Source organism: Diceros bicornis, unplaced genomic scaffold (assembly GCF_020826845.1).
Source record: "Diceros bicornis minor isolate mBicDic1 unplaced genomic scaffold, mDicBic1.mat.cur scaffold_95_ctg1, whole genome shotgun sequence".
Taxonomy (NCBI): domain Eukaryota; kingdom Metazoa; phylum Chordata; class Mammalia; order Perissodactyla; family Rhinocerotidae; genus Diceros; species Diceros bicornis.
Window position 1 is genome coordinate 1,023,966 of NW_026691844.1, and position 15,855 is coordinate 1,039,820.

The following is a 15,855-nucleotide window of genomic DNA, read 5'->3' on the forward strand; positions in this document are numbered from 1 at the left end:
GGCCGTCGAGGTGTCATCACATTCCTTCCCTGATGGAGACTATGCAGATGCCCCTCTGTGCCTGAACTGTGGTGGGGTTTCCCTCTGTGGCAAAGTCCAGGCAGGCCCCTGATGCCTCCTGGCCTGACTTCTGGGCACTGTCACTGCAGAGCTGCACCCAAGTGATGGTTGAGGAGCTGGTAGATGGTTTCCAGTTCGCCATCTCCCTGGAGAGGACACAGGTGCACCAGTCCATCAATGAAGAGGGCTGGTTTGAGGTGAGTGTGGGTGCAGAGGGGTCTTCATACCCAGGACTCTGAGATGACCAAGGCACTACTAGAATGCAGACTCAAATCTGAGTCTCCCCTGGAACCCCCCAGGGTTTTCTCATTAGAGTGCTCCACAGTCCCACTCCCAAAGGAATCTGGACCTCCACTCCTTCCCACCAGCTACACAGGAGGGTAGAAAGTCACCTCAATCCTCCCGCTGGTTCACCATGATGTCATTGAGTGTATGTACCTCCTCCTCTCCCTCAGTGTGAGGATGAGTCCACCGTGAATTTCAATGAGGCCTGCAGGATGCAGGCCCTCCAGACAGGCGTGAGGGAGAAGCTGACAGAGTCCATCGCACCAGCTTTCCTGAGTAGGAACATCTCTAGCTTCACCACCTTCATGGTCAACTACTCGGCCTTAGACACATCCCACCAGGTCCTGGACCAGCTGTTTACTAGGTGAGTGCCCACTCCCTCCTCAACACAGTGGTGACTCTGCCCCTGCCAGCTGTATGTCCTGGGAGTGTTACCAAATCTCTCTGAGCCTCAGTTTGCTCCTCTGAAAAGTGGGGTGGGAGAGGATAAATTTCATGGGGATCTTGCAGGAACTAATGGGATCAGCCATGGTGGGTGCTTACCTGGTGCCTGGCTCTGCAGAGAGGGCTGTGGACGTGCTGTGGTTGTTCATGGTGTTTATTTCTCTCTTCCCCGTGAAAAGTAGTCTGCCTCACCCATGTCTGAGATGCGGCCTTTCTGAGTTTGGAAAAGCACATGGAAACCACCCTGTCAAGGAGTTGGAGATTCCATCCAGCTGGTCCTGGTCCTTTTCCTTGGGGTAGCCAGTCAAGGATCTCTGGGGCAGCAGAGAGGCCCTAGGCCCACTCAGGTGTCTCGGATGGTTCTGGGTGGATTACATTCATTCAACCATGTAGATTAAGCACCTACTGCATGCAGGACATTTGGAGACAGTAAACCCAGTGAATGAAGGAGACACAATGTGTGGCCTCAGTTTCCATCTGAGAGTCAGACATTGACATTCGACATCATTCGCAGGTCTTGTCATCCACCGTCCATCCCAAGGGATGCCCTCATAGCCTCCTTTACCTCTGAAGGCATCTCCCCTTATTCCAGCCAGGAGGGCAGAGCGCAGGACCACCTAAAAAAGTGAGTGGTCTTTGGGTGCAGAAGGACGGCCTCCTGTCTCTAAAGAACAAGCTGTGGGGGGAGAGATGGAGGCTGTGGCTGAGGGGAGCCTGTCAGAAGCCGCATCTCACGCATCTTTTGATTCCCATGGGAAGGAAGAGGCCCGGTGGCTTCCACTCCAGGAGGACAGGAGTCAAAGAGCTATGGATGGGTGCCAGGCCCCCTGGTTACCAGAGGGGTGGCTGGGCTGAGTTCTCCCCTAGAAACCCATTCCCACCACAGACCCATTTGAATCTGCCTCCCCTTCTCCACATCTACCTCTTCTGACCACCGCCTCCAGGCCCAGAACAGGAGGTGTGTGAGCAACCTGCTCACACATCTGTCTCAGTGCTCAGTCCAGTTGCACAAGTGCATGGAGGGCTGGGGTGGGCTGTGTCCCAGACCTTCAGGAGAAGAGTGTCCATGGGAAGAGAGTCACAACACACTCTGTGTCAACCTGCTGGATAAGCAGGCCTGCCACTGCCAGGACAGCCTCACAGGGGTCAGGGCTGCCATGTGGCTCTCACCTGGATGGAGAGAGGCAGGCATAGGGTCCAGTCACAAGCCAGGGTGCCTTGGGTGAGAAGCGTGGAGGGAAAGGCCAGGCCTCTGACTCTGTTGCCCAATTGCCTCCCCCAGTGCCATCTCTTCTCTGGTGGGAACCTGCCCGGACCCAGGGCAGGATTTCTGCGAGCTCCTGCACTATCTCTGCTTCAGCATGAAGCTGGCCTCTCTGCATCTCAGCTTGCCTGGCTCGGGGCTGCAGGGCCACGCCTACCTTCTCCAGGTCCAGCTGGAGCATCCACGGCCCATTGAGGCAGAGCTGGAAGGTGAGGCGACTGCAGTCTCGGATGACAATTTGCAGAATGTTCAGAGGCTTGGTTCACTTCAAGGCAGTGGGGTCTTTCCTGGCTTTGACAGGCACAGGGGAAGTCAGCTACTTGAGTGACACTGTTTCTTTCTCCTCCTGCAGTACCATCTCCAGAGCTCCCTCCAGCTCCAGCGCCAGAGCAAGGGCCAGCTCCACGGCTAGATCCAGCTCCAGCTCTAGTTCCACCACCTGTGCTAGAGCTGGAGCCAGTGTCACCTCCATTAGTCCCTCCAGGGCCAGAGCCACCAACACCATCAGCTCCAGCCCCAGTGCCAGCTCCTGAGCTGGAGCCAGCTGCACCATTGGCTCCAGGGAGAATCCTCCCTCCACCTGGAGAGATAACAGCAGAGCCAGATCCAGTCCCAGAGCCCGCCTGCCCCTGGGACGTGACCACCAAGAAGCTGCTGAGGGAGGAGAAGCCTGACTTCTTGGAGTTCCCTCCCCGGCTGGTGGCAGAGCAGTTGACACTGATGGATGTGGTGAGCAGCGGGGCTCTCAGGGCAGGTGGGGCAGGCCTTCCCTGTGCCATCAGCTGCCCCAGACCTACCATTTCCTGATCCAGAATCCCATGATCTCGGTCCAACCTCTTGCTTCCCCACGTACCCTCATGTGACCTGAGCAGCCCTCTTAACTCTCGAGCATTTGCTGTCCTCATGTGGACAGGAGAGATTGACACTGAGAGCAGCTGCCATGCAGAGTGGCTGTGCAGATGGATGAGGTGGAGCAGAGAGGAAGTTGGGCAGAGTCTGCGCTTTGGTGGGGGAGGGGAGCACACTGAAGTGCTGTCTTGTCCTTGGGTACTTCACTCATTTGCCCAGGAGGCCTCAACAGCCTCAACACTAATTAGGCACTTAATGTGTACATGACTACAAGGCAGACAAACAAAGCCCGTGGTTGTTGCTGCCTTGGGGGAATGTGCATCTGAAAGAGGAGTCAGACCCTAGGATGGTCAGAATGGGTGGAAGATGCCCCTAGAGATGGTCATGCAGGAGCCGAGTTCTGGTGTTTGGAGGAAGTGAGACTGGGCTGGGAGCAAATGTCACTATCCCGCGCCACAGTATCGGTTCCTGGGTCATCCTGTGCTGGGTGCCCTCAGGGAACACAGGCAACACCCAGGGACTCCCACAAGCCTCAGGCCACGTTCTCAGCTTCCTGAGCTCCAGCTCTCACCACTGACCCAGCCTGGGACTGGGGGCTGTGGACACTGAGCTGGGCTGTGACAGGGCTGGGTGACACTCCCTGTCCTCCCCAGGAGCTGTTCAAGACAGTGAGGCCCCACGAATTCCTGGACTCCATCTGGTCCCAGGGTGACAACAGGGGTATTCAGCACCTGGCACCGACCATCCATGCCACCATGACCCACTTTAACAGAGTGGTCGAATGTATCATCACCACCTGCATTGGGGACCCGAGCATGACGGCCCAGGACAGGGCCAGGGTGGTGGAGCTCTGGATCCAGGTGGCCAAGGTAAGATGTGGGAGCCCTGGGAGCCCCTCTCTGGAGTTGGGGGAACTGCCCCTTCTCCTTTCTCAGCTCTCATGTTTGAAGTCTGTGGTCTGAGCCTTTGCACAAACCTTAGGCCCCTCCTGCCAGGCCTCGATGACCTGACTCCTGGTCCCAGTGGTAGGAAGCTCACCCCTTCCTGGGCTCCTTTCTTGGCTTGAGCTAAAATCCTCCTCCCTGGAAGTATTCCTCATCAGGTTCCAGCTGTGCCTTTTCCGGGTTCCCTGAGCCGCTGTCTCATCCAGGACAGGAGACGTCAATGAGGGGACAGAAGCCAGAGGAAGCAGGGCTCCAGCTCCCCCTCACAGCTCATTCTCTTCCCTTCCCCAGGAATGCCACGGACTGAGGAACCTTTCCTCTCTCCATGCAATCTTCTGGGCTCTGGAGGGCCCCTCCATTCAACGTTTAAAAGAGTCGTGGAGACAGGTGTCCAGGTGGGTAGGCCTCTCTCCATGCGAGCACCACCTGGGTGGACCAGACACCCCCCACAGGGCTGGCATTGCCCTTCAGTCAGTTGGGACCTCCTGGGAGACAGCAAACCCTGGGGTTAGGGTCTGACCTGGTTGGCAGGCTTCAAGTCTTTCTGAAAACTTAGGCCAGTGGTTCTGCTTCAGGAATCAGTTTCCCTAAGTGACAGATCATGTCTTGAACCAAATTGAAGATTTTCAAGTGTTTGCAGCAACAGAACTCTCTGTCCACGTGAAATTAAGACTGTTTAAAACACATCTGCTGAGAAAATAAGAGAATGGAGGCCCCAGGTGACAATAGGAGAGCCCCTCCCCAGTCCCAGACACCTCAGGGCTCAGAGGACACAGTGAAAATGCTCATCCAGGCTTTCTGGATCTTCTGGGTTTTCAAATAAAAGGGATTTACCCTAAAACCACTCCACAGTGTTTCTTTCGTTTTTTCCCTCCTCAGGAAGAACTGTAAGATAGTTGAAAAGATCTTCCAAACATGCCACCGGGAGAGCAGGAAGCTTCTCAAGGAGGTGAGTGGAGGATGGAAATCTGGAAGGACGGGAGGTGAGGTGGGGAGGGACCAGGCAGGATGTGCTTTGGTAAGTTTTTCACTTAAGGTTCCCCGAGAAATAATGGTCTGTCTTGTCCAGCTGGACAGGAAGCGGGGGTGTGAGCTGCAGGAGCAGGTGGGGACTGTTTGGGGCAGGAGGCCTTGGTCACGGGATACAGTGGTGTCGCCTCGACTGTTCCAAGAGGTGAGGAGCTGGCAGAATGAGCAGGTGTCTGGCTTCCATGGGAACCCATCAGCTGGCCCTCATCATCCTCCAGGCTGGCGGGTGGATGGAATGGGTGGGGGTTCCTTTCTTCCTAAAGCAGCCCAGTCTGTCCTCAGGAAGCCAGGCCCCTGCTGCTCCTTCTGTCTTCACTGCACCTCACAGGGGAGGGCACTCTGCCTGTCCCAGGGATGGGCACTGTGAGGTCACACAGGCCTTGTGAACATAGGGGCTGCACAGCCTTGGGCCAAATGGTGGATCTGGGACAGAACTGTGTGCTCTCTGGGACTGTGCACTCTAGCCCGATAGTGGTCACTGCTGACAAACCAGTGAGTCTCCCCCAGGGCGTTGTCGTCAAGGATACGCCCCAGATGGCAATGAGAATTATCAGGGAACCTACAGATACTTAATGGACCTTCCTGACAGATTCTTAATGGCCTCCATCGAGGCCCTGGCAGGAGGGGCCTAAGGATTGTGCAAAGGCTCAGACCACAGACTTCAAACATGAGAGCTGAGAAAGGAGAAGGGACATTAGAAGTTTCCAAGTGAAAAAGGATGCAAATGTCACCATTACACAGTGCCGTGGTCACCCCCTACACTGTCACTCAGATGTGGCACAGTGGGGTCCCCTTCCTGAGTGAATGAAGGAGGAGTTCTGTGCAGGGACCATCCTGAGGGGATTCTAGGGAGCTGAGGCCTTTGGCATGGCCTCGGGTCCAGCCTGGTGTCAGAAAATCCCTGGGGGCTGGAAAACACAGAAGCCACTTGCATGGGACACCGAGAAACCTTGTGCCTCTCCATCCATGGCTCAGGTTGACTGAGGGCCTCAACACACCCCGAGAGTCCAGAGGACAGGACATTGGTCAGGGGTGTGTCTGGAGGAGGAGTGAAGGCCGGGGGCCAGGGCCTCTGGCTGCGAGGGGCAGCGGTCTCCTCTGTGGGCCCCTTAGCAATTCACTGCCCCTCTGTGGGCCTCGGTCTCCTCATCTGGGAAATGGAGGGAGATGATCTGTGGTGCAGGCCTCACAGGGGTGATGAGGTACAAGGGGGAGAGGAATGTACAGCAGCTTTGTGCTCCTCCTCCTCGATGGGGGAGGGAACAGCACTGGTGACAGTCAGATGACACTGAGTCCTCAGGGGACCCTGGGAGGCATGGGGAGTCCTTGTCACACTTACCTGATGAGGAGAGAGGCTTAGGGGCCTGGGCAGGCCTAAGGGCACAGAGGAGGGAGTGTTGGAGCTGGGAGTGATCTAGCATCAGGGCACCCTGGAATGGGAGCAGCCATAGACACCAGATGGCCAGGGTCCAAGATCAGGGCCCTGGGAGACACGGGGAAGGGAACATGGCCTCCCTGAGCCTGTCCTTGACCCTGCAGGAGGTGTCATCTGTGAGGGCCACCCATGAGATGGATCCACAGGGAGCCCAGGAGAGGCAGCAGCAGCAGGTGAGGTGGCCTGAGGGGGAGGGTCTAGGTGTCAGAGGAGGGGTCACTCACCTCATGGCTGGAGGCCTCCCTAAGAGAGGGGTCCCTCCTCCTCCAGCCCAGCTCCAGGAGCCCAAGAGCCTGAAATGCCTGCCCTTGAAGTGACCAGGAGGAGGCCTGGAAGGGCTGGGCCCAGGATGGGTTAGGGAGGGGAGAGGCAGGGACCACATACCCTGGGATTTGCCAAAAGCCGCCCCTGGGAGGTGACTGGGGAAGTTCGGGGGTCCTGGAGGGGGCAACTGGGGGGAGGCCGCTGAGGGTCCTAGGCTGTTCTCTGTGGGAGTCTGTGGTGGGCAGGAGGCTGGGGTGAAGGGATTTGGGGGAGGGTCCATGGGGGCATCTGAGAGGTGGGACTCATCTCACCACTCCCACCCTGATTTCACAGGGTGTCGTCCCCTTCCTGGGCACGTTCCTCAATCACCTGAAGCTGCTGGACATTGGGATGGAGGATGATCTGGAAGTGAGTGAGCCTGGAGGTGGGGCCAGGGAGCAGGATCCTGAGGTTTGGGTGGCGAGAGCCCTGCACTGGGACCTGAGCTCTCAGTATCTGGCAAACCTCCTCTCATGAGAGCGCCATAGCCACCCCTGGGAGCTGGGGAGTCAGGCCCATCTTAGCAATGCGTGAATAGATGCTCCACATAAGCCCCCCACCAGTCTACCTGGGCTGGTGAAGCTCATAGCTGCCTGCCTGCAGAGCTGCAGGAGGCTGTGTCTGAGATGGATTCAGCCTCCCCCTCGGGCCCTGCCCCTGGGGGAGTGCCATCAGCCCCTGCAAGTGAGGAAGCACTTCTGTGTTCCAGCTGTCCCTTCCTCCCTGAGGCCTCAGTCTCCCCGTCTGTCATCAGAGAGGGTGTGCTACATAAGGTCTCTGGCCTCAGCTCCCCTGTCCCTCCTGCCCTGGAGCCCAGAGCCTGGCCCAGTGTCAAGTTCTCTTTGTGGAAGGTCTGCCCTCTGCTGGGCCCTGACATTCCTGCAGCCTGAGAAGGGGTGGGATGGGGGTTGGTTCTGGGCTTAGGGGGCTGTTTCTGATGGACATTGGCTGTCTCCCTTCCAGGGAAATTGGGTCAACTTCCAGAAATGGTGTGACGTGAGCAGCTATGGGGAGGGTGGGGATGTGGAAATCAGAGACCTCCCCTGGCAAGGCTTTCTCTGGCCTCATCCCTTGGGTCTTACATTTATTGGGAGAGTCAGATCCACAAAGCTGGGCATCCCATCACGTTGGCGGGTGCGGGAGGGGCTGGCATCAAGGACACCTTCCTGGATGAGGAACTAATCCAAGCCAACTGTGAGGACAGGCAAGTCCTGAATGGAGTGGGAAGGAAGGAGGGTTCCCGAGTGAGCACAGACCCCAGACCAGATCCTCACTCCGCACAAGTTCCTGGCAGCCTTCCCCACCCAAGCCCTGTCTGCATCCTGTCCCTCCTCCCAGAAATTCAAAGTCATCCATAGGATCCAGCTGCTCCAGCAGGCTGCAAATTCATATGACCTGGAGCCCGACGAGCGATTTGGGGCCTGGTTCCAGGCCATGGAGCCCATCAGTGTCCATGAGAGGTGAGGGGGACAGGAGTTGGGTGAGGGCAGGGCAGACTCTCTCTGATGGCCAGCTCCAGAGCCTGTGGCCTGGCTCGCTGATCAGTCTCAGAACTCGTAGCGTGGTGACCCATGGGGCACCAGGACTCAGCTGCTGGCAGGCTCTGGGAGGGGCACCTGAGGTGTGGCTCCTGGTAGCTCACAGGTCCACTCTGTCCTGTAGCTACTGGGTCTCCTGCCGGCTGGAGCCCACACACCAGAAGGTGAGCAAAATGCGGCTCTTCAGGAGAAAGAGGAACTGGACATCCTCCAGTTCAGGGCCAAGTGAGTGTTGGGACCAAGAGCGACTGAATCCAGGGGCTCAGTACAGCTTCCGGCTAAGCATGGGCCTGGATCCCAGCTCCACTGCTGAGCAGGCCTGGGACAGGCCGCTCCCCTCTCCTCTCTGGGATTCAGTTGCATCCTCTGAAATGGGTGATGCTAAATGATGCCTCCTGCATCAGGGACAAACGGGGTGCTGTTGATGGACTGAGCACTCGGTACAGGGTTTGGATCAGAGTGCAGGGGGGCAGGGAGTTGTGCCATGAATCTCAGGAAGGTTCCCCAAAATAGTCTGTTTCTTCTCTTCAGCCACCATGCCCTTGGTGATGAGCCGTCACACTCTGGAGACTACAAGTGCAGCTCCTCCTGACCAGCAGGGACACTGGGACCCTCGGGGTGCACCGGGCCAGCTCTTCCCACCCTGAGTGAACGAGGACATCCTAAGACTTTCCCTGGTTTCCCCTAAAGCCCCAGAGGGAGGGCACCACCCCCTCCAACTCTCTGACATCTCCATGCCAGCCACTGTTAACCCATTGGGGAGGAGTGATATTATTTCTTTAATAGTAAATGGTAGATTTGACTCTTACGTTATATCCTGTTTCTGTCACAACCTGGGTGTTGTGGTGTGGTTCTTTCACTTCTTATGCTCATGTAAATGAGACACAGAATCTCACTTTCCTCCTTGAATTAAGAACTTGTGTATGGTCACAGCTTATTGTATGTGGGAGAAGGGAGGAGGACCAGCCTCCTCCCTGGCTACTGAATGAAACCCTCAAGTCCCCCTTCCTCAGAGGACAGGTGGATTTCAGTGTGGTTCACCTGGGCCAGGAGCAGAGACAGCCCCTCACATCTCCCTGGATGTAGAGGTTGGAGGGACTTTCCCAGGCAGAGCAACAACCACTGAAATGTGGGTGTCTTTCAAATAGCACTTACCAGGACCATGTCCTTCCCCAGGACAGTGGCTGTCTTTCTACAGCTTTCCAGGAAGAAGGAATGTTTTTTGCTTCTCTTGTTGAGGTTTCTTGGATCAGATATTGGAACTTGCCGTTTTCTAATCAGTGTCTGGATTCGCAATAACACTAAATGAGGAAAAAATGTAAAAAGATAAAAGTTTGCATGTGGAACGGACAAGGACAGAGGAAGACCATGTGCAGATGGATTAAGGGCCGACAGGACATCCCCATAAGGCCGCCTCTAGGGCTCCCTGTTCACCCTTCGCCTAGACTGGAATCCTCCTGGGATCCTGGCCCATGCCCGAGGAAGTCCTTTTCCCGCTTGTTTCATGTCTAGAGGGAAAGACTCATGATGCAGCTTTTAAACCTACAACAGGACTTTGTTCTATAAACCTCACTGCTCCCTGTGAAATAGGAGTTCCAGCATCCCTGCACTTCACTGTAGGATTCTTTTAGGGTAGAAATTCCCTAGAAGGCCCCCAGCCTCTCTGTCAGGTACATCATGGCCATTCCTCCCCAGTTGGGCCTGATGGATCAGGGGTGAGCTCTGGTTTGCCAGGACAATAGACCTTAATCCTGTCCACGGAATGACCCACACCAGCCCTTGCTGCCCTGGGTGACATCTGGGCCCATGAGGTTCTCAGGTCCATGGTCTCAGACAATCACTAGTTTACACACTCAGTCGTGTTGTTACTGACTTGTCCCAAAGGGGCAGCTTGGCCTGAGCGCATACAGCACGTAGCCCCTGGGATGGCTGTGTTCTTTTCCCCAGTCTGTGCTGTGGTTATATGGATTTGTGTTACAGGGATGTAAAACTTTCCTGTTGGGAGTTTTGAAAGATGAGGCAGGAGAGGGTCAGGTATAGAAGTGGGTCCAGCAGGGGAATGCCACCAATCTTAGACACCACAGACACAACAGACACAACCTTACCAATTAAAATACTGAAATGCTCCCCATGTGGGTGGTGAACAGACACTGCTCAGAGCTCATGCCGAGAACCCACTGATGACCTGGAGCTAGAGGCTTAGCACCCGGCATTTTGAACATCATGCCCTGGAAACACCCTGTAAGACAAGAGCCATTGTCTTGAATTCCTTGGTACTTCTTCCTCCTCCTTTCTGAAGGCTGCAAGTGTCACCCAGGGAGGCCTTTTCAGTTCAGCCAGAAGCAGAGTAGAAATCCTGGTTCCCACAGCCCAGGTCCTTCCTTTCAGGGCACTCCCATCCAGGAAAGAAAGAATTCACACATCGGTGTAGACACACAAACACACACACTCATATTCCACCCAAATCCCAAGGTGCATGAACCAACAACAGATTAAAAGTGACTTCAGAAACAGATCAACCAATTGCAAAAGAAGAGTTTCATTAAGATCCTGACTCAAATAAAATGTAAAACCAGGAAATAACCTTGACAAAACTGGGAGACTTGGGATACTGACTAGATAGTTGATTATCCGAATGACATTTTTATTTTTGTGTGTGATAATGTTATTTTGTTTGTGTTCCAAAATTCCCTCATCTGTACCAGAAACGGAAATATTTACAGCTGAAATGATGCGCTCTCAGCCATCTCAGCTGGTTAATTCTTGGGGTCTTGGTGTGAGGATAAACAAAGCCAGATGGTATACGAGTTGACAATCTTTGAAGCAAGTAACAGAGTCACAGAGATTGATTTTTCTCTACTCTGAGATTTAGAGATTTTTGAAAACCTTCAGAACACAGTTTTGATAAAAATAGTACACTTGCTGTTCACATTACAATGTTACAAATTAAAACCTCACAAATATAAAGGAATGCTTCTCCTTCCTGACCTAAGGAAGCTCTCTCTCAGTCTGGCTTCTGTGAATGACCTGATGATGCCACCAATTATTCACTTATCACATGTTTGTGGAGTAATTCCTTTGTGCTCTGTGCTGTGTGCAAGGCGAACCCATTTCCACGACTCTGGATCTAGTGTGGGAAGGAAGGCAAGGAGCCTGCTGCAAGCTTCTCTACGGGGAAAATAATGCCCCCAGGGGGTATGCTCATTCTGGAGATTCCAAAATCAAAGCTACACAAGTTTGCCAGGTAACAGATAAGAGATACTTAATACATGATATAGAAATCACCTATGTCTGAATTACCATGTGACAGTGAAGAGAAAGATTGATGCATTTTATGTTATAATTAGATGCAAATTCATAGTGATGGCCCCTGGCCGAGTGGTTAGTTTGGCATGTTCTGCTTTGGTGGCCCAGGTTCAGTTACCTGGCACGGACCTACAGTACTCATTAGCAGCCATGCCGTGACGGTGACCCACACACAAAGTAGAGGAAGATTGGCAACAGATGTTAGCTCACGGTGAATCTTTCTCAGCAAAAAAACAAAACAAAAAAAAACCAAATTAGATGCAAAATCATAATAAACATTTATGGCATCGGGTTTAATATACATTAAAAGACAAATCTCATTCAAGTAGGTATCATCTCTTCATTGAGTGTCAGTTCTAGAAAAAACAAATCTAAGTTCAAAACACTAATTCCTCAGCTACAATTATGCTATCAATTTTAATATAAAAAGGAGAAAACTCATAGTAAATAAAATTTGAGGTTTAACATGAAACGTCAAGATCACGATGGATGTTACAAAGAGATGCTGTGAGAGTCAAGCCTGTCTCATGGGGAATTTCTCAACGGCACCACTCTCCTTTTCTTCAGCACCGATGTTGCCTTCCTCACTGTGTTTTCAGGATGCCTTTCTTGGCTCCTTGCTCTCTCTGGCTCCCCGGCAATCTCGTCTGTCCTCGAGGCCACAGTCAGTCTCTCCCATGCTTTTCTTCACTTTCTGTGTCTGTCTCCTGATATCTCTAGAAGATGCCCGTTGCCTGCAGAGGGGCTGTGAGTGGCCCAGACCCATTCCTGGACTCATCTCTGCCCAATATGGACAGTGACCCAGGTGGGCTCAGGGCTGGTGTGCAGATCCCTCGGCCCCGGCACGGTCCAGAGATTCACATGGACCAGCCTGTGCGACTGTTTCAAAGGTATTTGCGACTCCAAAGAACTTAAGAGTTCTCCTTCACTGCTGCAGGCCTGGAGTCCCTGCAGTCTACTGTATCCACAGACTTGCTGGGGCTTCTCCAAGGTCTCCTCCCACTGACTGCATCTGACCTCACCGCCAGGATGGAAAGTTAGTCCAGTAACTGGCCTCTGGAATATGCAGCTACTTAGGATTCAGGGTATGTAGAACTTCAGTTTTCTGATTGGGTTTAGTTTCATGGTCTTACTGTTTCCACTATGAAGCCTGGGCATATTTTTTGAGCTTTCAATTTCAGAACAAAATAAAATGTGAAATTTGAACAAAATGGATGATGAAGACTACCATCCACGGAAAACATTCTCAGCTCACGTGGATATTCCACCCTCCTTCTCTCCCTGGACACAAGTGTCTCAAATCGCACTGTGCATCACAATCATTGGAGGGTTTTTAAAACTCAGAGTGCTGGACCTCAACCCAAGTAGGTCTGGGGAAGAAATGGAGAATTTTCATTTCTAAGAGGTGATGTTGATGTTGCTGGTACAGGGACCACACGTGGAGAACAGGCTTCAGTGACACCATCAACTGATGTGAGACAAGGACAGAAGGCTCAAGGTCATTATCCAGTGTCAAATCCAGACCAACTTCCCTCCGCCATCTTGCTTCAGGACGTTCCTCTCCTCCTCTCTCTGTCATGGTCAAATACACACATGCTGGTGCCCCACAGCCCACTGTTATTGGGACACAGAGTTCCAAGGACTCCACAGCTCCTTTACGGCCTCATCTCTAATGAAATTATTCACTATTCCATCCTTAGTCATTCACTTCCACACCCTGATCCTATCTTCACCCAAAATTCTCCTGCTCCCAAATCAGTAACTCAGAAACACCATATTCCCACCACAAATTTCCACATTTCCACTTTTGGCACAAAGAACTCCCCTGTAAGTAACCATTCTTCGAGAAAGTATATTACTCCAGTAAGCAGATCTTCACAACCCTCTTGCTTCTCTTCTCCTACTCCTCTCTATTAATCCTGCATTCCACAGTCCATCATTTCAATCACCCACTGACCATACTCGCAGATTCCTTATTGCCATTATATCTGCCTTGCAAGCCTCCCACTTCAGATGATTTCAAATACCTGCCATGCCATGTTGACACTTGCACTGAAGAGAGAATGCACCAGGAGCCTGTGGATCCCAACAGAGAATCACAGCAACCAATGGACCTATATGCATTTCTCTAATGCTCCCTAACGCTCTGCTCATTTCTTTCCATTTCTTGAGTTCCATAAATCTCTATTCCGACCTCCTCCATTTTTCACAGATAAATTGTTAACCATCAAACAAGAACTATTTGACTCTCTAGTCATCAGATCTACAAATATTCCTCATAAGGAATTGATTTATCACACCTTTTCTGTTGCTATATCCAAAGAAATTTCTTTCTTGCGGAAACCACTCTGATTTTTATCTCATTCTTCAATTTCAATGACATTATGCCCTCCACATTTGTTGCACTTTCCATCACTTCCCTACTGCAATCATCCCTCACATTTCAAATATGCACAAATCTCTACCATCTACAAACCAATCCCTCATCCAGCATTCCTAACAGTCCTCACCCCCCATGCCCCTCCTCTTGTCCTCCTGCCAGGGATCCGCTGTGAAAAGTTCACATATATCCAAATGCCTCTGTTTGCACAGTGCACACTCAAGCCCATCCCCATTCTGTGGATTTTTCTCTCGCTAACCTCACAAGCCATGTCTCTTACCAATCCACTGGGGACTTTTCATGATTTGTCTGACATGCTCTGCAGTAGCATGTGACCTTGTGGACTTCAACGTCATTTTAAAAGCCTATTTGTCCTTGGGATCCACCACCTTACACTGTCCTGCTCTTGCCTGTCTGAACTTCCTGAGCCACTTTCTGGCTTCTCTTTATGACCACCCCACAATGACTGATCCTTCCCGGAAGTCAGCCCTGCTCAGACACCTGTTGCCCATCTGCACCCTCCTGGGGCAACACCATACATTTCCCTTGCTTCAAATACCACTAATGAGCCAAATATGTCCCAAGAATCAGCAGAGACCTAACTCTGACCCCCAGACCCATTTATCTACCTGCACACTCATGGCATCAGTGATGACTCAACTCACAATGACCAGGTCCCAAGTTGAGCAAACCACTTCCCCAAAATAATTTGCTTCTCTCTCAGGGTTCCCAAACTCACTTGTTTGTGCTAATAATGCGTCTAGCCCTGGGTGTCACTCTGGACACCCTGGCACCCCACACTCAGATATCAATAAACCACCCATCCACCCTCCTGAATCTACCTACAGGTTTTCCACTTTTGAATTATTTCTAATCACCTTTCAGATCTCATACAAAATATCATTTCCACACAGTGAACTCTCCTACTCTAGTAAGCCAATTTATAAAACTCCATTTTTCCTCTTTGTTGATTTTTTTTTCTATTTTAGTTATATGTGCATTATTATCTATTTCTTTCAAGATTTAGTTCTTTCTCACTAAACTGGATACTCCATGAAGACAAGACCAATATGGATTTTCCAAATTTTCCCGCAACAGTGTTCACATATGGCTTTGCACACATAAAGGGCTCACATATATTATGTGTACAATATATATTTTATATTTATATACATATAAAATTGAAACATTAAAAATTCACTTCCTGAAATATTTTAAATCCATCCACTTAACTACTCTTATGCAAAGACACCACCTTTAGAGTGGTACACTGCAGTAAATTAGCAAGAATAGTTTAAGATTCCAAATCCTTTCTCCTCGTAATAAAATCATGAGATTCTAGTCACAGTGATCTGTTTAAAATGCAAAAGTGATCAGTTCATCTTAACTTTTAAATCCCCCATTTCTGTCTTCAGCACATATTTCTCCTGTTGTCTTATCATAATTATTAATACTACCCTTTTCATTCCCTGATATGTTTCAGTTTGGAGGGAAAACTATTTGGTCATTCTATTTTTAGAGCACTTACTACATGCAAAGCTCTGGTATAAAACCTGTGATCTACAAAATAACTAAACAGACAGACTGCCCCTGTTTGATTTAGTCTTAGTGGGAGGAAAGAGATAATAAATGGCAAAGGATGTATAACATGCCATGTAGAAATCACTGCTGTGATGAACAATAAGGCAGAGAGTGAAAGTTTGAGCTTGAGCACATTTTCAAATTACTTGTGTTTGTGTGTGTGTGTGTGAGCGCTCATGTGTGTTGCCTGGATGGGAAGAGTTGCTTCCTCCTGCGGGGTTGGAGGAGCCTCCTATGCCTTGGGAAATGTCCTCCATGTGCACTTAATATGCACTTTGTTATCCATGTGTATTAGTCAGGATTCTCTAGAGAAATAGAACCATAGAATATATATAAATATATAGAAGTGGAGATTTATTGTAGTAATTGGCTCACAAGGTTATGGAGTTGAGAAGTCCCACAATCTGCCATCTGCAAGCTGGAGAACAGGAAAAACC

General features: G+C 51.3%; 1 protein-coding gene across 1 annotated transcript; it reads left to right on the plus strand.

Moving 5' to 3' along the window:
* The first annotated feature begins 6,258 nt into the window (after nucleotides 1–6,258).
* Nucleotides 6,259–7,090, plus strand: LOC131403891 (ral guanine nucleotide dissociation stimulator-like). Its single transcript, XM_058538124.1, has 2 exons — nucleotides 6,259–6,483; nucleotides 6,908–7,090. Exons 1-2 carry the CDS (start codon nucleotides 6,334–6,336, stop codon nucleotides 7,088–7,090), a joined length of 333 nt encoding a protein of 110 aa, XP_058394107.1. The 5' UTR covers nucleotides 6,259–6,333.
* The last annotated feature ends 8,765 nt before the right edge of the window (nucleotides 7,091–15,855 follow it).

Excerpts from the sequence above, each read along its gene's own strand:
- LOC131403891 (XM_058538124.1), top strand. The coding sequence starts at position 6,334 with ATGGCCAGGGTCCAAGATCAGGGCCCTGGGAGACACGGGGAAGGGAAC. Across the intron at positions 6,484-6,907 it reads AGGAGAGGCAGCAGCAGCAG|GGTGTCGTCCCCTTCCTGGG; the intron begins GTGAGGTGGCCT and ends CTGATTTCACAG.